This window comes from Cricetulus griseus, chromosome 2 (genome assembly GCF_003668045.3).
Source record: "Cricetulus griseus strain 17A/GY chromosome 2, alternate assembly CriGri-PICRH-1.0, whole genome shotgun sequence".
Lineage (NCBI taxonomy): Eukaryota > Metazoa > Chordata > Mammalia > Rodentia > Cricetidae > Cricetulus > Cricetulus griseus.
The window spans coordinates 358,437,072-358,453,252 of NC_048595.1; the positions used below are offsets into that span (position 1 = coordinate 358,437,072).

The 16,181-nt window shown below is 48.5% G+C and overlaps 1 protein-coding gene across 5 annotated transcripts in view; it reads right to left on the bottom strand.

Moving 5' to 3' along the window:
* Nucleotides 1–461: 461 nt before the first annotated feature.
* Nucleotides 462–16,181, bottom strand: part of Trio (trio Rho guanine nucleotide exchange factor) — a 285,845-nt gene continuing 270,125 nt past the window's right edge. For 3 of the 5 annotated variants that reach the window (XM_027400058.1, XM_027400060.2, XM_027400061.2), the window contains exons 49-57: nucleotides 13,479–13,726; nucleotides 12,172–12,310; nucleotides 11,722–11,749; nucleotides 11,374–11,536; nucleotides 11,034–11,155; nucleotides 7,015–7,093; nucleotides 5,192–5,392; nucleotides 3,275–3,413; nucleotides 462–2,802 (exon numbers count right to left, since the gene is read on the bottom strand). In XM_027400058.1, coding sequence (XP_027255859.1) covers nucleotides 2,254–2,802; nucleotides 3,275–3,413; nucleotides 5,192–5,392; nucleotides 7,015–7,093; nucleotides 11,034–11,155; nucleotides 11,374–11,536; nucleotides 11,722–11,749; nucleotides 12,172–12,310; nucleotides 13,479–13,726 — 1,668 coding nt within the window. In that variant the 3' untranslated portion in view covers nucleotides 462–2,253. Of the gene's footprint in view, nucleotides 2,803–3,274; nucleotides 3,414–5,191; nucleotides 5,393–7,014; nucleotides 7,094–11,033; nucleotides 11,156–11,373; nucleotides 11,537–11,721; nucleotides 11,750–12,171; nucleotides 12,311–13,478; nucleotides 13,727–16,181 lie in introns of those variants that run through there. The other 2 variants (XM_027400059.1, XM_027400062.2) reach the window with 2 other exon arrangements.

Here is a 16,181-nt window from a genome sequence, read left to right on the forward strand (position 1 = left end):
TATAAATTGTTAATATGAAGAATGCACGAATCTCGATATTCTAGAGAAAGGAAAAAACATCTTGGGAGCATGACAAACAAATCTTCCCAAGGACCTTTCACCGTGCCCCTTGCTCATCACAGAAGGAAACACAAAAAGAACCAAGAGAGGTCATGTCAGTGACAGAGAAAGGGACATGCTGCCAGCAAAGGGGAACAGGCTGGAATGAAACTCCCTTCATAAGGAAAATGGGGTACCAGCAAAATGAGGAGCACTAGGCTCTGTTACCAAAAGGCAGCCGACATGCTGGTCACACACCAGCAGTGTGTATGTGTCTGACTGCTGAGCACTGCAGGCCTGAACCAGCTCATCCTTACATTGTGACAATCTGCCCCACCCCTCCAAAAGAGACCCCCATGTCTCTCTCAGGGACCTCTCTAATTTAGCAGTAATTAATTTAAATAAAAAGCCTAACACCAAAATCAGGCAAATATGTTTAATTTTTTAAAATAACTGATGGCAAAATAAAATATTTACATCACATCATAACGTGTAAACATGTAAGGTCTCTGTACAAAGAAATATACATGCAAAAAATAATGTAAAAATTTAACTGAAATAATAAAAGAAACAGTACACAAATAAAAGTTATGAGGTTACGGATACACATCCAGTTTTTGAATCCAATTTCTCTTAAAAAGTTTCTGTACAATTTTACAGGAAACAAACAAACAAACAAAAAAACCCAACAAAAGAATAAATAAAATACATTGGAAACTGCAAAGCTTAATTTTGCCAGTTTATGGCTCAAGACCCAGATGTCTGGCTGGCTTGGGAAGCAATCTGATCTCTCTCTCTCTCTCTCTCTCTCTGTGTTTTTAGTGTATTTCACACAATAAAGATAAAAAGACATCCAGAAAAATTTCAAGCGTGCCAGAAACCCAACTTCTTGTGTTGAAGGACTTCCCACGCCAGCGCCAGCTCTGCCACAGTGACTCGGGCACTGGGTACCAGCCTCAGGGTGGCCAGTACTTAATTGGCTTTCTTACCAAAAGCTGAAAATCCAGCCAATTTTTATACAGAAAGTTGAATGTCAAAAAGTCTAAAAAGTAGTAAATGTTCAGACTGATTTTGGGAAAAAATAATACTTTGGCATTCTGAATAATAGCATAATAAAATTTAAAACATTACCCTATTATCCAGTTTTATTTTCAGAGTATGAAATCACTTTTTTTACAGTCCTCAAAACTGACAAATTTCACGGAGAGTTAAGTGTCCTTGAACTGATGGCACAGGGCTACAACCCATCCCCAACATACACAGAACCATAAAGCTCACTGGCGAAGTATGTGCTTTTTCTATATATTTATTACAGGTACAACAGAAGTCTTCATAAATAGTTGCAGAAAATGTTAAAGCCACAACATTGCACATGATATGAAATAAAATCAAAAAACCCCCAATGAGTGCATTTACAGTATTTTCATCTGACTGTATACCGTTCAACAATTTGATTGACGGTTTGGGATGGGGTTGGGGAGGGGGGGTCAGTGGGGCTGGACCCAGCCCAAAGTCTTCATTGGATGGGCAGGCCCCCCTTGGCCCCCCACAGGAAGGCCCAGGCGGTGGGTGGGGGGGGATGCCAGATAGAAGGCAGGAAGAGTCATATATACATGTAAGGCCTACAATTCATCAGAGCAAAACCATTCATTCTATTTTATGCAAAAGACTGAGGTTGAACGTACATTTCAGAAGCCAAGTCTGGTGCCTGGCGAGACGTACGCAGACGAGGCAGCTGGGAAAGCTCTGTGCCAGGTGGGCACCAAGCACTGGCTGAGGCCATGGGAGTGGCTGCCACCTGGCGAGTCTTTCCCAGAAATGCACAGTATCTTTGTTTTGTGTAACACCAGTGGTTTGAACATAGGCATGTGTTTCCTTGAATAAATCTTGAAAATGTTAAATTTGCAAAATTCTATCCATGTTCATTTAAAAAAAGTATCTCTTTATTTTATTTTTGCAGAAACCTGAATAAAATACTGTGAAACAGCGATGCGATCTCTGCCCTTGCAGAGTGTAACTGAAGGTCCTCCACCCCAGCGCAGCTTGTAGCTCCGAGCCCAAGCGCTACTGAGCACAGCTCACTTGGAATGCAATTTCACACGATGAACAGCAGGCAGCCAGCCGGTCACTTAGTTTGGTTTGGTTTCCTCTTCAAAATTCAAATTAACAGCTGATTGGCAGGTGAAAGAGAATGAGAAAGAACTTCAAGATAGGTCAAACTCTAGGCAGAAGCCTGCTCTGTAAGAAGTTTTTAATGCTACGAATAGGTCGAACATCATTCTGGTGTTTGCGCCGCTCAATGAAGGAGGTCAGTCTAGACGTGTCAAGGACGCCCGTGCCTTTGCAGCTGCCGTTACCTGCCTGCAGCCACTGCTCCTGCAGGGCCAGTGCAGCCGAGGGACGCTTGGCCGGGTCCTCCTGCAGGAGGAAGCACACGAACTCCTTGGCCTTCTGGCTAACTCCTTTAAAGTAGTCCTCCGGGAAGCTGAAGTCCAGCCGGCAAATGTTCAGGCAGGTCTCTTCCACGCTGTCATCAAGGAAGGGGGACACACCGCTGAGCAGCACATAGGTGAGCACTCCAACACTCCATGTGTCCGAGGTCAGGGAGACAGGGTTCCCAAGAATGATTTCTGGGGCTGCAAACTCCGGGTTCCCCAGCAACTGGTGGATGTAGTAGGTGGTGTTGAGCTGGACAGCATCTCCAAAGTCTGTCAGTTTAATGGTTGGCTTGGTCAGACTCTGATCCACCAAGATGTTCTCAGGCTGCAACACAGGAGGAGACACCATCATTGGCAGACATCCCTAGCTCATGCTCAGTCTGACCACTGTCAGACTGACAGACAGACAGATCCTACGGTGAGGTGGAAGCCGGGCAGGCAAGTGCCACCCGAGGAAGCTCTCCTGGCCAGTGAGAGAACAGGTTGGAGAGGTACAGCGCTCTCAGCTCAGCTAGGGGCAGTTCTCAGCTTTAGGGTCCAAATGGCCTTACTGAACACAGTATCTCTCCCCAAGGCACCCTGGACTGGGTAGGTCCCATGCCAACTTGTCAGCGCTGACAGAAATTTCCTAAATGTCTCCAGACCCAACAGGTTTAACTACTAGGACCTCCCAGCTGTGGGCAGTACTAAAGACATCTCAGGGAAAGATGAGGAATCAGTTCTAGTGTTGCTCTCGAAGCCCATGTGGCCCATCTGGCCTTGGCAGACCTCCCTTGCCCAGCCCTGGGCCTGCCAACCTTTAGGTCCAGGTGTGCTATCCTGCAGTTGTGAAGGTATCGGACAGCTTCCAGAACTTCCCCCAGGTGCTCTCTGACCTTCCCTTCGGTGAGGCTTCCCCATCGTACCACACAGTCCAGGAGGCGACCCTGGTCAGCCCTACAGGGGAAGAAGGACATTTGTCACCTTTCAACTCACAGACCATTTTAGGGAGAAATCAACCCACATTCTCAGGGCTGGATCTCCACTAGATGGCATGGTACAGGGAGGAGGTTCTGGTCCCCCCCCACTTGGGGGATGGCTGGTGGGAGAGCTGTAGTCAGGGATGTAACCTCACTGTGTGTTGTTATAGCAAGCTGTTGGGCAGTGCCGACACACAGCAGACATCTGGATGTAAATAACTGCTGCAAAAAGGAGGGGTCACCCACCTCCCTTAGCCTAGGCTTCCTTACATATAAAACAGGCCACATGATGATAGGATGAGATCATGTTATAAAAGCCACATGCCAGGGCAACATATGCATGCTTAGTCAAAAGTTACCCTAATCTGAACTAATGTTTAATAATACAAAGCTCTAAACTAAAAGTTTAGTAGTATCTATTCACTCAACCTTCCATACCCCGAGAAGGGTGCTTTACTGCTCCATTTTAGAGACGAGGAAACAGAGGCAGGGAAGGTATAAAACTTTCCCAAGGTTTCACAGCTTATAAACAGTCTCTACTGGATGGAGGTTGTCCTGAAAACTCGCTGTTTTCAAAGCAGAAGTTCATAGGAAGACCAACCACCCATCTAGCAAGGAGTGGTCAGTCATTAGTGGGAAATTATGGCAGTCTCTCATGAAAATCAGTTCTGTTAACAGTCTGACGAGGCTGCACTGCAGTGGAGGTATGAGAATGGCCTCCATATGCTCACATGTTTGAATGCTTGGTCTCCAGTAGGTGGAACTATTTGGGAAGGACTAGGAGATGTGAACTTGCTGGAGGTGTGTCACTGAGGGTGGGCTTTGAGGTTCCAAAAGCTCACACCATTTCTAGTTAGCTCTCTGTCTCCTCCTTGTGTTTCTGGATTAGATGTGAGCTCTCAGCTACTGCTTTAGCACCATGGCTGCCTGCCGCCATGCTTCCAGCTGTGATGGTCATTGACTCTTACCCTATGGAATGGTGAACCCCCAAACTCAATGTTTTCTTTTGTAACAGCCCTTGGTCATGGTATTTTGTCATGGCAATAGAAAACTAGCTAAGTGTTATACCATGCAACTTTCCAATAAAAAGAAGTAAGAGCAGGAGAGATAGGGGTTATAAGTCAGTGGTCTGGCCCTTTCCAGGAACATGGGAGGCTCTGGGTCCAGCTTTTCATTGCAAAACAAACACACTCCCTTCAGCATCCCCACCCCAGCCATAGTAAATCTATAGCTGAATGTGTTGGTTTCTAGCAAAGACCTGAGGGGTTTTTCTTGTTCAGAATCCCTGTGGAAGGTAAGTAGTAGCTGCCGGTCATCAAGTTTACCAGAGGGCTTCCCAGGCATGGGGGCTTCCAGGACAGCACTGGGCTAAGACACTGGTTTTACACACACACACACACACACACACACACACACACACACACACACACACACACACCATCATTTTAGCTCATTCACAGATCTCCAGTGGCTGTGCATTTAAAGACACCAAGGATGAGGTGGCTGGAGAATTGGTTCAGCAGTTCAGAACACTGGTTATTCTTGCAGAGGATCCAGGTTCAATTGCCAGCACTCAGATAATTGTGCCATGAGTGGAGGCTCCACCAACACAGTAGTCTCTGACAATAAATCTATCTTTGTAGAAGTTCTAGGAATTCTAAAACCACAGAGCCTATTTTCTCGGGGAACAAGCAGGATCAACAAAAGTGCTGGGAGCTGAGGTAAGAATGAGAGGAAGGGAGACAGGGTACGCACATTTCCAAAACCAGGACATAACTGGTGGGGGTCTCGAAGGTGTCAAGAAGACCCACAAGGAGGGGGTGCTGGAGGTTCTGCAGGATGCTGAGCTCATGGGTGACCTGATCACGCTTCATCAACTTCTTGTTCACAAACTTTGTGGCCACTGCTCGTTTGGTTCCCTTCTGATCACATTTCTTAACCACAGCAAATCTGCCCCTGTAAAATTGGTTAAGGAGAAAGGACATGGGACCCCCTCTGTGGGATGGTGACTTGTTACCTGTGCACAGACCTTACTTTGCTGGGCCCTGTGTGGAAGGGACGTGGTGCCAAATCACCTATTGGACTGCCATTCCTTCCTCTTAAGGGCAGCCTCCATTTCTAATGCTGGGACTGGGCATGCCTGGGGCTTCCTGACCACTGAATGTGGTGACAGTGGTAGCTCAAGGGAGCCTTGAGTTTCTACCTCCATCCCCATAGAATGTCACCATTCAGAGGCTACTGTAAGTGCCCACAGTTGCCAAACAGTGGAATATGGACAGAGTACAGTTGCTTGTTTCCGAGCCTGGGAAAGCTCTACTTCTGTTCTGGAGTGTCTCTACCACCATGTTAGGAAGCGAAGGGTGAATGTCTATGTAGAAAGAGTCCTACATCCATTTAGAGATGCAGACTTGAGTGAGGTGTGGGTGTGCCAACAGTATGAGCCCGGGCGAGATGGACAAAAATGCCTACCCAGTCAATCTGAGTGTTATGAGGACTGGCCCACCATTACCATTAAGACCAAATGGGGGTAAGACTTAGTGCTGAGCAAAATGGAAATGGGATATACACCACAAGGAGCCATATGACCCAGCGTGGCCAGTGGTCACTAGTATGTAGAAGGCTGTTGATAGACTTCAAGGGAAAGTTCACCCAAAGGCTTGAATTAGCAGTCATCTCTGACCCTCTCCTGCCTGGGGACACAATGGCTACAGGTGGGTGATCGCTGTGTAGTACAGAAGCCAGAAGTTAGAAGAGGGCTATCTGTCTACAGCATTGCTGAGCCACCCTGGCCTTGGCAGCCTCAGCTGGAGAGAAGCAGCCTCTTACGTTAGAACTTCTTTGTTCAGTCAAGAATTGCCTGGTACTCCATCAGATCATGGCATAATCCCTTCAAATCTCCATGAACAACTGTGCCACGAGTGCACAGTCAGCATTTCTCAACTGGCAATCCGACAGAAGGAAGTTTACCAAGCAAGTGGTTTTGGTTGTGAGCCTAGCCTTTAACGGCCAAGCCATCTCTCCAGCCCTTACCAAGCAAATATGTGCCTCTTCTCTGGACTCTTCCAACGGCGGCACCTAGCTTGTCCCATCAATGGAGAGCCCATGGCATTAGGCCTTCATTCCGTGAATCCTACCTAAAGTCTGCTTTGATCCCTTCCCAGTGCTTAACATCTAAAGCCCATTAACGTGCTACTGTTTCCACAGGGGTACCATTCTGGGGAGGCTGTGGAACCATGAGGAGTGCGTCTTGCTGGAGGGAGTTATAGGGGTAGGCCTTTGACATTTACATATGACCTTGGTTGCTGTTTCTTACTTACTGCTTCTGCTCTGCATTGATGCACTCCACGTCCCGTCCCCGCCCCCGCCCCCCCCAAGACACAGCATGCTATCTTTCCTGTCAGGATAGACTGAAGCCCTCTAAAAACACGAGCTAGAAGAAACCTTTCCTCTCTTTTGTTTCTGTCACTAACACCACACTCAAGACAGTCACCTCTATTGATGGCAACACTCTGCTTATCAGTCTTGGGATAATGAGCAATCTTACTGTTGCGGAAGGGGCTTTGGATTTCACATCATACCTGCCGAGCTCCGCCACTTCACTGTAGAAGGCGTCAAAGTTGTCCTTCCAGGTCACCATGATCCCATCACTCCCTGGACCTGCAAGAAGAACACCATTGCACCTGAGTGTATTTGTTTTTCCTTTTAAAAACAGCATTGCTCTCTGTCAGCAGCCTTAAACTGGTAGTCCAAGTGCTGGCATTACAGGTGTGAGTCACCATGCTCAGCTCCTGAGTGGACCGAAGCAGAGCTTCTTGATCAGAAATCACAAACCTGTACTGTCCAATATGGCCGCTACACGTGGCCACCTAGCGTCCCTGAGAGGTAGCACTCTCAGGCCATAGTAAGACACATGCCTGAGACACTGGATTTAACATGGACAGAAGACTGGAAATAGTTCATGAGCAATGTATAGGTGTTGATTCCACATTAGAATCAATTACTGTTGATACATTAGATAAGTGTTAGTGAAATCAATCTGCTTTTATTTAAGAATGTAAAACTGTACTTGAGTCTTGTTTCTAGTTTGTAGCGCTGCTTGTGGGGGCGGACACTGGTGTCTCTCTCTATCACTATCTGCCTATTACCTACAGACATTCTCTCACTGAGCCTGAAGCTAGGTTGGCAAACCCCAGCCACCCTCTTGTCTGTGCCTTTCACAGCGCTGGAGTTACAGGGGTCCCCATAACCATGCCTGGCTATGGGGTTCTGGGCCTTTGGAGTCAGATCATCATGCTTGTATAGCAAGTTGCATTTACCTGCTTGGGACATCTCTCCAGCCTGACAGAGCCGATTTATAGTCTGTGCCTCCTGTTCACCCAGACTCACAGCCTGCAAACTGTGCTTGCTTTCCCAGCCTTCAGAAGGTGAGGGTGAACTGTGTCTTCTCAATGTTCATAGTCTTTTACATTTATTTACTTATTTTTATTACATATATAGTGTTCTGTCTGCATATTTGCCTGCACACCAGAAGAGGGCACCAGATCTTACGACAGATGGTTGTGAGCCACCATGTGGTTGCTGGGACTTGAACTCAGGACCTCTGGAAGAGCAGTCCAGCACTCTTAACCTCTGAGCCATCTCTCCATCCTGTTCACAGTCTTTTAGAGTATGTAAAGTATAAATATGTTGCAAACACAGACGGTTTTATCATTCATGTTTTTGGAAGTTACTTGTTAACAGTGAATATGATATTATATAAGCCCAAAGGAAACAAGATGTTTAATCTCTTCTGTCCTAATGACATCACTAGCCCCAAAGATCAGTGCGCCATTCAGTGCTCATCAGATAAGCTTCTTGCAGTAGAAGGCAGTCAGTACAGAAACTCACAGGTGGACAATGTGCAGAGGGGAACTTGGGAGCATGCAGTCCTACTTGGGATGCCTTTATTACATCCCTCCCTGAGCAGGGCTCAAGAATCTATGTGGAAGAGTGGGCGGAAAGACTTTAAGAGCCAGAGATGGCAGACAACTTTGAGGAAGTAGTCTTTCTCTGTGTAGCTTTGGAGCCTATCCTGGCACTCACTCTGGAGACCAAGCTGGCCTCGAACTCACAGAGATCCACCTGCCTCTGCCTCCCGAGTGCTGGGATTAAAAGCATGTGCCACCAACGCCCAGCTGAGGAAGTAGTGTTTCTAAGACACAACAAGATGAATGCACTTACAAACTCACTGAGACTGTGACAGCATGTATAAGACCTGAACAAGCTCAAGCCAAAAAAAAATCCAGCATGGAGGAGAGGTGGGCACATAGTCCAACCCTAGTCAAGGAGCTATTAAATAAAATTTAGAGCTGTTTGGAGAGAGAAGTTCCAAAGAAAACAACACAATAACAAAAAGGAGTTGTTAAGCATATAATTTCCTTCCCCTACCTCGAGATAGGGTTGCTCTATTAGCTCTGGCTGGTCTTGAACTTGCTGCAGTCCTCCTGCCTCTGCTTCCCAAGGGCTGGGGCTACAGGTGGGCAGTGACAGACATGACTGACAAGCCTGTGACTTTCAACCTAGTAACACAGCTACCAGACAGTCCATCAGGCCTTACACGGAGTGGCCAGCATTGTGGACACTACTCATCGGCTCTTCTTTCTCCACTCTCTGCTCTAGTCCAGTTCAGCTGGAACTGGCTCACCCCTCCTCTCCCTTTGCTTACCAAGTCATCAGCAAGCATGCATTCCTTAAACCACACCCATTATGATTAATCATTCTAGGCTTTGTGGGCTGTAGTCCCTTCGTATGTGCCTGCCCTGGGTCACCAATGAGTGGACATCATCTCCCCCATGGCGAGCAAACACCTCCCAGCACCAGGCGTTCCTCAGCCAAGGTGGCCAGTGCTGGAGCTCTTGTGTTGGTGTGACTGTATAGAACCTTCTTCGTAGCTCTGCATCTCACTGACACCAGAGTACCCAAAATAGAAAACCTTAAATCCTCACCCAAGGGCCCACGGAGGAAGTGAGGCCTTCATCCTTGTCACTGACACGGGAGCACACACCATTCAGTGATCTCTTTCGACACGTGTGCATCCCTATCACTTCCGAGTGCTTGCCTGCCTTTTTCTTTTTTGAGACAGTCTTACTCTAGCTTAATTTGGCCTCATTCACCTGGTTTGCAGGCCTTGGTGTGTGGTTTTAATGTCTGCTAGTCAGTCCCCACCAGTGAGCTGTCCTGTGTAGACACTGCTCATTTGCTTTGTGCTCTCCAGAGTATTGCCCCAGCACTTTCTGGCTTGCTGACTCTGAGTGCCAGCCTTTGGACGTGTTACCACCAAGTGGCTTCTCACAGGGTGCAGTCTGGAAACTGGAAGAAAATCTAGTGGCCTGCCCAACAAGATGGCATTTTTCTAAAGACCTTGAAGATTTTGTGACAGGAAGAGCTATTTGTTTTCTTTTCTGTTATTTTCCTGCTCAGATCTCCAAAGAGTTATAGCTCTGTAACTCTGAGCTTTCAGCAGTGGCTTATTAAGGACCAACTCTACAATTTATACGACCCTCCCCCACCCCGAGACAGGGTTTCTCTGTATTGCTTTGGAGGCTGTCCTGGAACTCCATCTGTATACCAGCCTGACCTTGAACTCACAGAGATCCGCCTGCCTCTGCCTCCCAAGTGCAGGGATTAAAGGCACGAGCCACCATCACCCGACTGTTTATATGACTTTTTTAAAATGAGAAAAATCAATGGTTCTTTACTTTTAACTTCACGATCTTGTTCTCTTTTAGGTCCCACCCATAGCCATAATATGCCCTTTCTATGATTTAATAAAGTCACAATATGAGAGATAAAATTTTTAGACAAATTTGGCTTACTGTCTACACATAGAACCCAATTCACCATTAGGAATTTTATTGTCCCTGCTGGAAGCATCTAAGGACAGGTGGGCACTTGTAGCTGCCCGGTGTAGTATGGCTGGCCTCAGTGGGCATTGCCCACTGCTCTGAACACCCACTCATGTCAAATGCAAGCCCCCAGAGGAATTCCGCAGGATTTGGAAGGATTCTGTCCACAGGGCTCAAAGGCTAACTGCCAAGAACACAGCATCCTGTTGGGATGAGGGGTGCCAAGACCACCAACAAACAGGCCCCTAGGAACACTCGCCTAGCTAGGTATTTGGGAAGTCACCGAGCCATGGCAGATCACGCCTCACTGAAGGGCTGCATGCACTGGGGTCTGAGACAGGCCTAGAAGATACCACTTCTTTTCCCACTTTTCACTCCCATGCTTCATGAACCAACTTAACCTCAGCTGGAAGACTGGATAAACGAACCTGCTTGTAAGTACTAAGGGCACCAAAGCACCGCATTCCAGCTCAGATCAGTCACCAGTGACTCAAATGCCCAATGGCAGGACCTTAGGTCTTTTATACACACTCTCTTATAGTATTCCCCTGAACTTGCCAAATTAACATGTGTGACACTGCCTGATATTTGAGCCTCTTTTGGACATCCACACATGTGGCCTTTTGTTCTAAGTTTCATGACCCACCAAGTGTGACAGACACACCGGACTTCAGGGGAGAGCCAGGAGAGGTGCCTGTCCCTAGGCAGCTTACCTAGAACCCTCAGACTGGCCGAAGATGAGGCTGAACCCATGTCGTTCACAGCAATGCACGTGTAGATGCCGTCGTCTTCCGTGGTCACACCAGTGATCTTCAGAGTGGCCTCCCCAACGTCACTGTGGCACACGTGAGGATACACTAGGCATCAGGAATGCTCAGCACCTTCGGGCCCCAGCTCTATCTCCCTCCCCACCTATGAAATGGTCTTCCAAGACTGCATGCCCAAGGTGACAAAGGGAAGAGATGATTCTGACGGTGAACAGTGCATTTCCAGTTACTGAGGAACTCGAACCATGGCCCTGGCCCAGCGAGCTGCTCCAGAGTGGCCCCTCACCTGTAGGAGATGCTGTAGCGATCATCACTGTTCAAAGTGTTGTGTTCGGGGCCCTTCCAGGTGATTGAGGCCTTGGGGCGGCCACAGACACGACATCTGAAAATGATGGTCTCCCCTGTCTCACACGTGACCTCACTCAATGGGATAACAAATTCTGGGGGCACTGCAAGGGAAGGGAGTTTGGTCAATGCCAGTTATCCTCAGCATCTTTCTACCTCTCTCGTGTGGTTCTACACACGAGTGGAAACCAGAGCACCACAAAGTACCCCGGTATGGGGCCCTGGTGCTCCGACAGCTACCCTGCAAGTCTGTGATCCCTCCAACTAGAGAAAAGACAACAGGACTCACCGTCATAAATGTAGCTGGGGTTGAGAAGCTGAAATGGAAAAGGCAAACAGGCATTAATAAAAACAGTTGTTCTCAGGGAGGCTACTCTGATCGAAGGGCTACAGTTACTGTTGGGAGAGCTTGGCTTATCTGGAATCAAGTGGGACCAATCACCTTCTACTGCTGTCACACACACTGGAACGGCCTCGTCCTATCAATTAACTGAGTTTATCTTCTTACTCACAAACATGCTACTTAAAGGCCATCTGACTTCATCACATTCTCTGAAGCCACACGTGGCCAGGTGATACGTGCAGGTGTAAGCTATGTGGCTGCATGGAGAGCCATTGTAATGGTACCCCAGGGAGAGGGGAGAGGGTCCTCAAGCAAGCCCCAACTTAGGGCCTACAGTGGCTCACCATCTCTGCTCTCCTCTCAGAGGTGGCACCAGGCCTGGCTTCTCACACGCACCTTCACAGATACCTTGTGGCTGAGCCCTTCGCGTGGCTTCCTGTACCCGTTCTCCAGCTTGCCATCCCTTTTGCCGTCTTTTTCTTTCTTCTCAGACTTCTTCCTTAAACGGAGTGCTGTGTGCCAAGATGTTGACTTCCTAGGGGAGAAAAAGATACAGTGCTCATATCTCTTCTCCCCCATGGTCAGCGGATGACGCCGAGAAGCATTGGAGAAAGGCTTCACACAGGAACTGAAGGCCTCTAGGAACAGAGACCCCTTAACCACTGACTTCACAGGGATACTCAAGAAGCAGGGGACAAAGCCAGCAATCACTATGCAAATTTTAAAGATTTAAATACAAAAGCAATAGTTAAATCATGTGTCAACTTGACCGGGCCACACTGTGCAGAGACAGTCAACCGTTCCCAGAGTTTCTTTGAGGGAACTTTTGGTTGGCCAGAACATCGGGATGGATGAAGCTATTTGCCCTTCCTTATCCAGTCAGTTGAAGGTCTATGAAGGGAACATGAGTGGGGACCAGCAGTCTGGATTTGCCTGTCTCCACAACTGTGTGAGCCAGTCCCCTGCCTACTCACAGCTTACCCCAGTAGGTCTGTCTCCCTGAAGAATCTAACACAAGGTTCACAAATGTGTGTTGAAGAAATAAAGCATAACACGGGACTTCCATATCTTACACTTCTTCTAAAGCCAAGAATAACATAGAGACCTGTAGTTCAGGGGTCCCGAACAACACACTCACTTCGCTCTGCCTCTCAGTGAGACAGGATAAGGGGAAGGACGCTAGTCCTAAGGAAGGTACCCATGCAGCCAGGCAGCATGGCCTCTCCCAGCATCAAAGCTGTTCTATTCTGGGAAAGCCATGGCTGGTCTCTCATGTTTCAGGGAGGTTCCAGGAGAGAAAAGACCAATATGGACTCGGTTTTCTTTAATATAATGTTCAGTGCAACAAGGCTGGTTTCAGGCTTGAGTCAACGTGCCTTTGAGTATTAAAGGGCTGATGGCAAAACCATCACATAGATCTTTCCCTGTAGGCTGTGAGTGATGATCCTGTGTCCCTCAGAGGTCCTGCTCCTTAACTAAGACCTTCAGGGATTATTTAGTGACCCTAATGAAAGAGGTATTAAGGAGACTCTGTTAGGAGAAGGACAGCCCACCTACATGGAGGGGGGGTTCATACATTTCACTTAGAGGCAAACCTGCATAAACAACACATTTTTCTTCTTTGGTTTCTTCCCTCCAGGACCTTCAAGCACTCCCATCCCCACAGCGGCCCATGCTCTGGCTGCCTCACTGCTGGCACTCACTTGAGAGTCCCGTCGGGGTTCTCCATGATAACTGCACTGGTATGGCCCAGGACAAAGCCTGGGATCCAGCCCTCGGCTGCGGGGCACTGGTCAGTGGCGGCTCGGAACACCAGAAACATGTTCTGCTGGTTACTGGCCAGAATTTGAACGACCTCTCCTTGATAGACGTTAATCTCATCCTCCTTCACTGCCGTGTACTCGTGTGTCACCAGCATGGTGGAGATGTTGCTACTGCTGCTACTTTCACTCTGGAGGGAGAGATGAAGAAAACAGGGTGGACGGGGACTGAGATGAGATCTGACAGCAACGGCCACTGGTTACCGTGTGCCATGGCACCCTGCCCACTGAAGAAGGGCTCAGCAGACAGGGAGATGTTAAACTCTTCCTTTACACTTTCTTCAGCTCAATGCCCCCCTTGCAACCACTTGGTCAGCCATCGAGAAACAATTCCAAAAGATCCACCTCAGTGCTGTCGCCCTGGGAGCCTGACGTAGTTGGATCTTCGTCGTGCCCTGCACAAGCCGCTCAGTCCTCATGTCGATGTCATATTGGTTGTTTCGGGTTCAAAAGAGTTTTAACTTTGAAGGCTGTAGGGTAGCCACTTGGCTCCCTGATAGATTGTAACTGAGATGTCCCCAAATCTTCCTAATAAGACATTCACTGGCAATGCGAATTCCAGGTTACAGCTCTTATCTGCCTAACCTTTGCTTCCCCATTCCCACCCCCCCCCCAAAAGAGTGCGGAGCATCTGGAAGGCCAAGGAACTAACACTCTACTCTTAGGGATGGCTGCTCCATCTCCTTTATGTCCCTCAGTGGATGATCCTTTGACCGAGCTTGCCTCAGGGGTCTTCATACCTCTCTTGTCACAGCAACATATGTATGGCATAATGTCACAGAGCTGCCTTCAAGCTTTAGGGAAGATATCTTTAAATGGCTGTGGTGATTTCTTCCACTGCCCTTACCCTGAGGCCTCAGTGGCATACAGTTTCTTTGGTCAGTGACTGACATGTAGTTGGCCTGCAACACCTGTCCAGTAACTCAGTCAACAAGTCAAGACTGCATAAGTAAAACCTAGTTGGTTTCTTAAGGCCGCCAGCCTTACACTTCTAATGAACAAACTAAACGAACGAAACACAAATGGCAGCCACCTGACCCAGGCTCTCACCTGACTACCTATTTGTCTAGGAATGGAGAAAGGTGACACCACTATTGATTCCTGAGTGGCATCTTGCCCAAGTCCCCTCTATCAAATTAAGATATGGGGAATGGCCTCTGGGCCCTGGTTTCTGTGAGTTTGCTGTCAAATGTTTGCATGCCGCTGCTGCAGGGTGTTTATAAAGGTCAGGATTTCAAAGTCTATGCTGTGCTCTGGGACACTCTGAGGGGGAGATGACCTGGCCTCCTCCCTTCTCAGTCCTAGTCTTCAGAGCATGTCAGATGGTGCAAGAGCATAATGCTGACTGCTGTTCTGAGGTGGCTGAGGGGACATCAGGCCCACAGGCTCTTCTCTGAGAGGCCATGAGTGGGCAGCCAACAAGCCAGTTTCTGGAAGCTGCATGGATGGGCTTTGCATGGGAGCTGCTGTGGACATGGAAGAGTCGCCGGCTTGTATTCACGATGGGTCAGATGCTCTTGTCCCCACGGTACCACTCCCTGCCTGTGACCCTTCAGCTCAAAGCGTGCCATGCACGCTCACTTTGCTTTTAGCATGCACCTTAGTATTTTTACCCGGCAGTTTGGGGATGGCACAGGCCAATGTTGTAGAAATGTAACCTAAACCTTTCTGTGCTACAGCTGCCCTGGTTAGTGTATCACAGCGGGCTGCCTCTCATAGCCAGAATGATCTGAGGCAATCACGGCTCTTGCCACTTCTAAATGCACCTCTGGCCAGCATATGCATCAGGCATTCCAGCCTTTCTCAGTTCCCACAACCTCCCCTCAGAGAAGGATGAGACGAATGCCCAGGCCACCCAGGAAGTGACAAGGAGGTGGGGCTGGAGCTGACTCTTCTGCTGCTCACACTGTGGGAGGGAAGGTCGGGTAATGGCAGAGAAGACAGGCCAGCCCAGTCAGCTTGGGGCCTTGTAGTTGCACCCCACCCACCCCGATCTCAGCAGAAGGTGCCATCTGGAGTGGGAGGAAGGGTCAGACTGCTAGAGGTCAGGCGAGGCAGCCTGTCTACAATCCCAGACAGCTCCCCAGGGGGCAGTCACAGGACAGGAGGCCCTGCTCATTGGCTAGCTGCTAAGACCTCCAATGGCCCTTTTTACCCAGTGCCAGGAAGGGGGCAAGAGGGCATTACACATCTCCATTCTGATTATACTTCAGCCTGTCAGTTTCCTTTTCCAAGCTGCCTTCCACAAAAGCAGTGCGAAGAGTCAGAAATCAAAGGCTACTTCCCTCAGGGTGGAGCTGTGTCCCTAACCATGCCCTTGAAGGGGCATCCAGGGATGAGGGCCTGGCTCCTGTCCTAGAGTAGTTACACGCTTGGAGACATAGACCTGAAAGCTTTCTCAACTTACTGGGAATGTGGGCAGGTTAGAGGGTGCAGGCACTGTCAGCAGGCCCATGCTGTATGGATCACAGTGCTGAGACCAGGCCTGGTAACTGAGCAGACAACCAGGAATGGGGTGTAACTTGTCAGTAGACTGTCTGGCCACCTAGAGTTTCCAATCTAGCTGGAAACCCCCTCAACTCTGTA